At 43.6% G+C, this 8,994-nt stretch overlaps 1 protein-coding gene across 1 annotated transcript; it reads left to right on the plus strand.

Moving 5' to 3' along the window:
- The first annotated feature begins 556 nt into the window (after positions 1–556).
- Positions 557–8,245, plus strand: LOC131468236 (protein Wnt-7a). The gene is made up of 4 exons (XM_058642269.1): positions 557–992; positions 1,467–1,693; positions 4,354–4,625; positions 7,540–8,245. The coding sequence occupies exons 1-4, from the start codon at positions 922–924 to the stop codon at positions 8,020–8,022; spliced, it is 1,053 nt and encodes a 350-aa protein (XP_058498252.1). The 5' UTR covers positions 557–921; the 3' UTR covers positions 8,023–8,245.
- The last annotated feature ends 749 nt before the right edge of the window (positions 8,246–8,994 follow it).

Here is an 8,994-nt window from a genome sequence, read left to right on the forward strand (position 1 = left end):
ACAGAATATTTCGTTTTCGTCTTTTTAAAAACACATTTATTTGCCAATTTATGTGCGTAAACAAATTAAAAATCATAAACATTAATTGAGGACATAGAGTGGTAGAAAAGGAGCCATATACAAAAAAGAAAACACTACTAAAATAAGGATTTTGGTTTGTTTGTCTGCATGTTAGTTTGAGATTTTGAATATCACATTATGCTAACAATAAACATTGATTTAATTTGATTTAATTTTCATATATTTTCAACTCGTTTTTAAGTATTGAAGCATTTTTTTTTAACCTTGGTGTATTATCACTTTTGCCTTTTTTGTGGTTGGTCTTATTTGTACTAGTTACCATTATAATAACACTGAACTGTGAGGCCCCGCCCACTTTAATAACCAAATAAATAGTCATCATCATCATCACAGGTGTGTGTCCGTGTGTGTGTGTGTGTGTATTCTTCAGCAGAACAGGGCCCCATGTCTCTCTCTCTCTCTCTCTCTCTCGCGCTCTGTCTCGTGAACACGCCCCAGATGAGATGCGGCAGATATATAACCAGGAGCTGCGGGTCGCAGAGGAACTAGTGTGTGTGCGTGTGTGTGTGTGAGAGAGAGAGAGAAAAGACAGAATCGCACTCGCCCAGAGCCCGCGGGTTTACCTGTGTGTGACACCCTCGCAATGACAGCAGGGCCCTGCAGGGAAAGGGGGCCACGTCAGGGGAGTTTGGATGAAACGCGCGTGTGAGAAAAGAGCTCGAGCTGTGTCTCCCCAGGTTTTTGATGCGTCTCGCCACTTTGGAGCTACACTGTTGGACTTACCTGCTGCTGCTGCTGCTGCTGCTGCTTACCTGCTGCTGCTGTGATCGATAACAAGCTTGCTCATAAGTTACTCATCAGCTCCACAGATCGTTGCATGACACTGAGAGCGCGGGCGCAATGAGTCGGAGAACGCGACGCTGGATTTTAAGAGTTTTACTTTGTTTAGGGATTGTTTATTTGAAAATTGGGTGAGCCTGACTTTAATTTATTTATCTCTTGATCTCTGTGCTCCGGCTTTTTTACCTGTTGCTGCCACGATTGATCTAGTGTTTCCGTCAATGTTTTTGGTTTCATTTGTGAGATAAAGTTAATTGACGAGCGTCAAGTTACCGAAGACTATGTGGCATCTATGTGAGCTCATTAATTAAAGGCATTTCCGTGATGCTTTCTTAAACACATAACTGTCATAATCTTAAATACAACCTCAGTGTCGCCTTAAACTGAGCAAAACTGTGCGTAATTACGCATTTATCTCTTTTAACATTTTCACTATAAGCTTCATTTTAACATTAAAATCGAACATCTTCTGGTTCTACATGGACATGTGGTCACATTTAAGAAACCAGAACTTGTTTAAAAAGTTCCATATTTGAGGAGTAAAAGAATAAATGACAGGTTGATGGGCTCCTTTTTTCTCAATCCTGTCCATCTTCCATTCACAGTGGCTTCGCGTCGGTGGTGGCCCTAGGTGCGAGCATAATCTGTAACAAGATCCCCGGTTTGGCCCCCAGACAGCGGATTATCTGCCAGAGTCGCCCCGATGCCATTATCGTCATCGGAGAGGGAGCCCAAATGGGCATCAACGAGTGTCAGTTTCAGTTCAAAAACGGGCGCTGGAACTGCTCTGCGCTTGGGGAGAGGACAGTCTTCGGAAAAGAGTTGAAAGTGGGTATGTTGCTGTCTGTTAACGTTTTGAAACTTTATTTATTTTTTTGCACCCCCATCAATAGGCTTAGCTCATGGTGTCAATCACCTCTTTAATCCGTGCGTATTTGTGCGCGCTGTGCGTAAAAAGCGCACAACGTCTTTACCTCTTTTGCTGTTCTTTTAGAAAACTGTCACAAACACAAAGCCCAAGCAAAATGGAAAGTACATCTAGGTCTTTCAAGAAAGTTAGAAAACTTGACTGTAAACACTTTTACATCCTTTTTTTCTTCATGTCTTTAAAGATGTAAGGACATAGTTGGTGGAAATCCACACTTCACTAACTTCCTTCTGCTCTTACATGATCATCCTCTTTGCATCCCAGTATAGAGGGACCATCCTATATGGAACCTGCAGTGTCATTTACATCAGGCCTAGTTTTTTGCCCCAGACCTTTCATTGAGCGGGGCCTTTCTGAGCATGTGTATAAGAGGCATCTGAAGCCAGCGCTGTAACAGAGCTCTTGTGAATGTTGGCAGCCTTTCTTTTCAGCCTGACAGAGCCTCTGGAGACACATTTTCACTGGTCTTTATCCTGTCTAGTGATGGGTGCCGTGGCTCCCACTGTAAGCGCGTAGATCTTACCACGGGTATAAGTTACAGTTGGGGGGGGGAGGAGAGAGACAAAAGCCAAGAGGAGTGAAACACTTTGAACATATTACATTATGAGAAACAAATGAGTCTAAAATCAGTGTTCTTGTTGAAACAAAGGTCTTCTGTAAAAGACAGGAGGAACGTGGCAAACGTTGTGTTTTTTTCCTTTTTTTTGGCTGCTACTGATAAGGCGGATTAAAGACAGATATTGAGGGTATCAATAACGAGTTGAACTAAAGCGGTGTAATGGAGTACGAGGATGTTTTCTAGATGAAATATCACCTATTTATTCTGAAAACACCAGAGCTTGCTCCATCTGTCGGAGTAAAAAGGATTATCTCTTCATACTGTTGAACGTGAAAACAGTGACAATCTGCTCCTTTATGAGCGAGTCATTTTGGGCCCATCAGGAGAGGGTTTGTTTCCCCACAAGTCTACGGCTTGGACAGCCATGGCAAATAGATTGGTTTCACCGATCAGATTAGCGTGGAAAAGGTGAATGGTTGGCGATGAATGCCATTGTTGATGGGCCTTTCTGAGGCGAGCTGTGCAGCTCACGATTGTTCTTAGGGTAGAGGGGGGGAAGGGGAGGGATGACCAGACCATGTGAGCTGACATAATGCAAGGTGCATGAGCTGTTTTAGGCTCCAACACACTTGAACACTGTGGGTGCACTAAACTGTATGAGATGATGTCCATATAAAGAGCGCGAGGACCAGGAGATGAAAGAGTCATCTGGCACTCCCAGATCATCTTATATACTCTAGTTTTTACCTCCCCCCCCCTCCCCCTGTCTTCTCTTCTCTTTTTTAATATCTTACACTTCTCATTACAAGGTTATGAAGAATTCATACCATGTGAACTCATGCACTCAGGACTGAAAGGGAAAAATTAACAACGGTGCAGTCAAAGCTGACACACCTTCATTTTTGGCTCGGAGCCCATCGACTCTATAAAAACGTCTACATAATTGATGCCTCAATATGAGTTTTCTTTTCTCCTTTTTCTTTTTTCTTTTCTCTTTTTTCAATGACAAGGGCGCACATCCAAGATGTTTATCAAAAACATAGTGAACCTTGTGGCAGGAGGAAGCGCAGAGATGTTTGTTTTGAACAAACAGAGACAAGAGGGGTTTATTTACACATAAATACGGCGTGATGGATGTCGTAGGCAGTTATGTGTGAAAATGAGTCTCCGTTCGGCGAAAGAGAAAAGTCCACTGTCTGTGAATGACACCGCATTAGAAGGAAAAAGTGTTTGCCGTGTTGACACAGCATCCGCCTATGAGTCTTGTGTCAGATTAACCATTAGTTAATTGTCGATATTTCCGCGTGCGTGTCAATGATTTGTGGGCCAGACTCGGCCCAGATAACAGTAGAATGAAGATTTTCGATGTCACTCCCTTACGGGGTTTGCACAGAATGTGACAGTTTTCTGAGGCGGATCAATAACCGCTTCCTTGCCCACAACCCTCTTATTCATGCCGCCTTGTTGACTGTGGGGCCGGTGGCCATCTTAGTTCAGGGGCAGGACAGTTTCCAGGTCAGGTTTCAAAACACTGCGGCCCTTGAGTGACGTGTCAGTAAGACACAGTGATGTCAGCGCATGTATTGTTAATGATTTATCTCCTGGAATATCTTCGTATGTGCTCGTTGTATTTTATTTTAAAGCTGCAGCGCGTGGAAAGATTTTGTGGGGATTTCTGAGCAGTAGAATTCACCTCTCAAGGTTTTTTTTGTGTTATCAATCAATCAAACTCCAACCTGCTTTACTAGCGCAATGTCGCTGTTGCCGTCCGCTTCCTGTGTGTAGCGCGGGAATCGAAACACGGAGAGCATCGTGTAGAGCTGATAGTCTTAATCAGCTTTGTGAGACCTCATTTAACAATGGTTTGAACGCAACAGACATTAGTTTCCATCCAAGTTACACACAACAGATTTAAACACCATGACATTCTTTATTTTTTTATCTTTTAAATCTAAGTCTACACATGTTTCGTCTTATTCATCCGTTTTTCTCCTGCTCTCCTTAGGAAGCAAAGAGACCGCGTTCACCTACGCCATCATCGCAGCAGGCGTGGCCCACGCCATCACCGCCGCCTGCACGCAGGGAAACCTGAGCGACTGCAGCTGTGACAAGGAGAAGCAGGGCTTCTACAGCAAAGACCAGGGATGGAAGTGGGGAGGCTGCTCGGCGGACATCAGCTACGGCCTGGGCTTCTCCAAGGTGTTCATCGACGCCCGGGAGGTCAAACAGAACGCGAGGACGCTCATGAACCTCCATAACAACGAGGTGGGACGCAAGGTAAGTGATTCAAAAACAAAGAAAAACATATTAATATGTGAAGTCCCTTGTGGACACCTTTACAACTCAACACTGCAGTGTCACTTCCTGTTTCCTTTCACCGTCTGCTTTAGCTTAAACTTTTCTCACCTTTAAAAACACGTCAACAATATTCAATTCACAATATAAAATAAACTCTTTACTTTTCCTATAACACCTAATGTCATTTTGAAGAGGTAAACCAGCCATTGGCAAGAGACATATCGATCGATATCGATAATTATTGATCATTTTTCATGACCTATTAAAAATGAATAATAATAATGAAAAACATTTGAACTTTAACACTTTTATTCTTCACTACAGTTATCAATCAGACCACACAGAGCATGTTCATGTTCCACTGTCCTTGGCTCTGTGATAAGTCACCGCCTCAGTTACGTCTTTGTAACGTGTAGATTTATCATCATACGGCATTGATGCAGAGTTGCATTAAGTTTAGTTGATGATAAGTAATAAGCTCTCAGTCGGTACGGTCGTCTGTGGTTGGACCTTAAGTAACCGTGACGCAACCAAACTTGACTCTTGTCTCTGGCTCTGACCACTCTACAGGTTGCAGCCATGGTAGCAACCAAACCTGCTTCGTCTATTTTTCAGTTTTTTGTCCGAGTGACTTTATCGAATGTCCTATCAAACGTTGTCCATCATATCATATTATCGCCCAGCCCTAGCACGTGTTATCTAGTAAATCTTAAATAAAAAATAATTTGTGGTAAAGACTGCTCCAACTGCTCTGATTAATCATCCCAGTACATCCTACAATTCACATATTATATATTATGTATTATTAGCGTCTATAGAGCATCACATAGGGAATCTTTAAGTCATATACTACAAGCCCAGCATGATAACATGAGACATCTAATCTGTTCCCACATCTGAAAGAGAAAATCCTCTTCCTTGCAGCACAAAAGTGAAAATACTGTAAAAATGTGACTTTTAAGGCATCAGTCAAGACTCATTTTGAGGGTGAACAGCTGGTTTACCTGCTTGGTCTAAGTTCCCGTGAGTGTCTCATGCTGGGTTGCACGGTGTGTGTGTGTGTGTGAGTGTGTGTGAGTGAGCTTTGCCAAAGATCTGGGCAGGAAGATGAAACAAACAAAAAAAAGTGGAATAAAAGGCTGCTTTTAGGGCACAGAGCTGTTCTAAGTGGCAGGGTTTGATTACAACCCCGATCTGTGCTCTGAAAAACCAGATTGACACTGTACAAAAAGGCATTAGCCCCGTCCCCACATGCTCTGCACCACTGGGACAGTGTACAGTTACCTTTGCCGCGGTCCCCACCCTCCATTTCTGTAATATCATAAACCCACATCAGGTGCTATGTGCTTGTACACGCACCACATTTGGTGTTTGCTGTTTGGTTGCCAGGTTTGATCATCGTCACTGAGTCATGTATGTGTGTGTGTGTGTGTGTGTGTGTGTGTGCAGCACAGCTGTGAGCCTGCATAGCAACTCTCATAAACAGGTTTAAATACGTTTTAATTGAAATCCCCAAGGTTACAACTTTTTCTTGCTGGTGTCGGGACGTAAGAAAAACACAAGTTTAAAAATGGGGGAAAAAAATAATACAATATAAAGAGAACCAATGAATTAGCATTAAACAAACACTTGATTACTTTTCTGCATGCATGGCAGCAGAAACACTGCAGAGTGACAAAGAGACTCCAGCGAGTCTAGAGGTTAGAAATTGAAGGGAATCATGTGCCAAACGGCTAAAGTGAGGTTGGAGGTTAGTGAAGAACAAAAACCGAGCTTTGCCCGAGTTAAGTCATGTCCTCTCTCTCTCTCTCTCTCTCTCTCTCTCTCTCTCTCTCTCTCGCTCTCCGCCGCGCTGTGCCAAAAAAGCCTCATTCACAAAACCAACATGTCCCGCCGCGGCTGAAAAGCCTCCTCGCTCACAATCGCTGCGAGAAGATCATTTTCTCGGCGCATTTCAGGACCATGAATTCAAATTGGCTTATCTGGACAGCTAAATTGCCTCCCAGGGAAAAGAGTAGACTTGTGGATTCAAACTTTGTGCCGTTCTCTCTCCGTCCCATTCTCTCCGTTAATAAATAGACCCTCTGTGTGATAGTCCCCCTCCTCCTCCTCCTTTATTTATGCTAATAAAAGCAGTGACACTGAGCAGGAGCTCCCTGGTCGAAGACGTCGGGACAAAGGCTGTCACAAGTGTTGGTCACAGAACAACTGATGGATTAAGGAGTTGAAGCCAAGGGTTTTATGAAGTGGTTTGCTCTGAGGGAAAGTTGTTTTTTCCTTTGGTCCCTGTTCACATGTCTGTATTTTGGGTTTATAGTGACAGTTTACTCGCCAAGAGGCATAAATATCTTGTCAGCGGGCTGAAGGAAACCATATAATCACGCGCCAAACACCCAAAAAAAAAAAAAAAAGGGAAATTACAATTGACCTTGTTGCGAACGAAAATTCCAGTTTCAGTCAGTGGCACTTCTCATTGTCATCAGCGCGGGGTTTAACAGTAATCCCAGTCACTCGACGCCTCGTACAGTCACTCTTGACATTTGTGTGTGTGTGGTAACTACACACACACACACACAGCCTGAAATCCGATACATTATTTTGGCTTCTGTGTATGTGGTATCACACCGCTATATGCTGGCACTGCATTTAATCCACAACTATAGACTCTTTTGTTTTGTCGGTTGTTAATAACATTGTTATTAAGTTGCACGTTGACGTGCAGGAGGTAAAAAGAGGATTCTTTTACACCAGATTTTTGATTTAAAACGATTACATTTGACAGATGAATCAGTGAAGTGACAAAACCACCATAATTATTATATAAGATTGTCATTTGGCTGTTGTTAACCTATCACTCATCGCTGTAATGTGTTTTGTTTTGTTTTCCGCGCAGGTCCTGGAGAAGAACATGCGGCTGGAATGCAAGTGTCACGGCGTCTCGGGTTCCTGCACCACCAAAACCTGCTGGACTACACTTCCCAAGTTCCGCGAGCTGGGCTACATTCTCAAGGAGAAGTATGCCCACGCCGTGCACGTGGAGCCGGTGAAAGCCAGCCGCAACAAGAGGCCCAAATTCCTCAAGATCAAGAAGCCTTACTCGTACCGCAAGCCCATGGATACGGACCTGGTGTACATCGACAAGTCGCCCAACTACTGCGAGGCCGACCCCGTCACCGGGAGCCTGGGCACGCAGGGCAGGGTGTGCAACAAGACGATGATGCAGCACATCAGCGGGTGCGACCTGATGTGCTGTGGGCGGGGCTACAACACGCACCAGTACTCACGCGTGTGGCAGTGCAACTGCAAGTTCCTGTGGTGCTGCTACGTCAAGTGCAACACGTGCAGCGAGAGGACAGAGGTGTACACGTGCAAGTGAGATACTATTTATTGGATAGGTTGTGCGCGTGCGCGTGTGTAGTTGTGCGACGACGTATGGGAGCGTTAGTGGAACTCTTGAACTCCGCACACAGCGAGGAACTACTGCACCGCGCGCACAGTAAGCTGAGGACGGGGCGTCGTCGTTCTTTTGCACACAGAGCTCTTCATGGATTGTTGGAATTGTTTAATTAGATTTTTTTTTTGGGGGGGGGGGGGGGGGGGGGGGGGGTGCAGTGTTGAAACACTGTGATCTGCACCGTTGTCATATGCGTGACCACAGCGAGCGAGACTTTAAGCTATACGGACATGTACTGACGTTTGTTACACGCTGCTGTCGTTCTCGCTCCCTGTGCACACACGACATGACGCAGCCATCTGGAATATTTAACACACTGTATTTAGAGAATGGAAATGATTAATATTAATTTATTCTATAAGGAGAAGAAAAAAAAAAACACTACTGATTTTGTCCATTTTTTTTTAGTTTATTAAAGCAATCAGCTCTTGTCTGACACTGGATTTTGAATCTGAACATGTAGAATAATAATAATGATGTTGTTCCACATGGAAAACTGCTGTAGGCTGCTCACACTGACCTTCTGAACTTCTCCCGAGTTTGTTTTCCCTCTGTTTGCTGCTAGTCTAGTGAATCCCTCTGGTTTGAGGTAGAAGGTTGTACGCTCTACTGACTGCCTTCAATGGCGTTACGCTCACTTCAAGCTGATTTAGCTTCACTGGACTCATTCACTGATCAAGAAAAAAAAAAGACATGGGGACGTTTTTTTTTCCACTTTTGGTAAATATTGGTTGATAGAGTATATTTTGTAAAAGCCTATTTTTATATGAATGTCTTATTTATATCTTTTTTTTTTTTTTTTTGCATATTCAATGTCGATTTCTGACCCTGACGACTGTTTTTAAAAACTCATGTGAACAAAAAAGCTGATCTATTGTAAGTTGGCCCCTGCTG

Source organism: Solea solea, chromosome 11 (assembly GCF_958295425.1).
Source record: "Solea solea chromosome 11, fSolSol10.1, whole genome shotgun sequence".
NCBI lineage: Eukaryota > Metazoa > Chordata > Actinopteri > Pleuronectiformes > Soleidae > Solea > Solea solea.

Coding starts and splice junctions, on each gene's coding strand:
- LOC131468236 (XM_058642269.1), top strand. CDS start 922: ATGAGTCGGAGAACGCGACGCTGGATTTTAAGAGTTTTACTTTGTTTA. Junction 993..1,466: donor ATTGTTTATTTGAAAATTGG/GTGAGCCTGACT, acceptor TTCCATTCACAG/TGGCTTCGCGTCGGTGGTGG. Junction 1,694..4,353: donor CGGAAAAGAGTTGAAAGTGG/GTATGTTGCTGT, acceptor TGCTCTCCTTAG/GAAGCAAAGAGACCGCGTTC.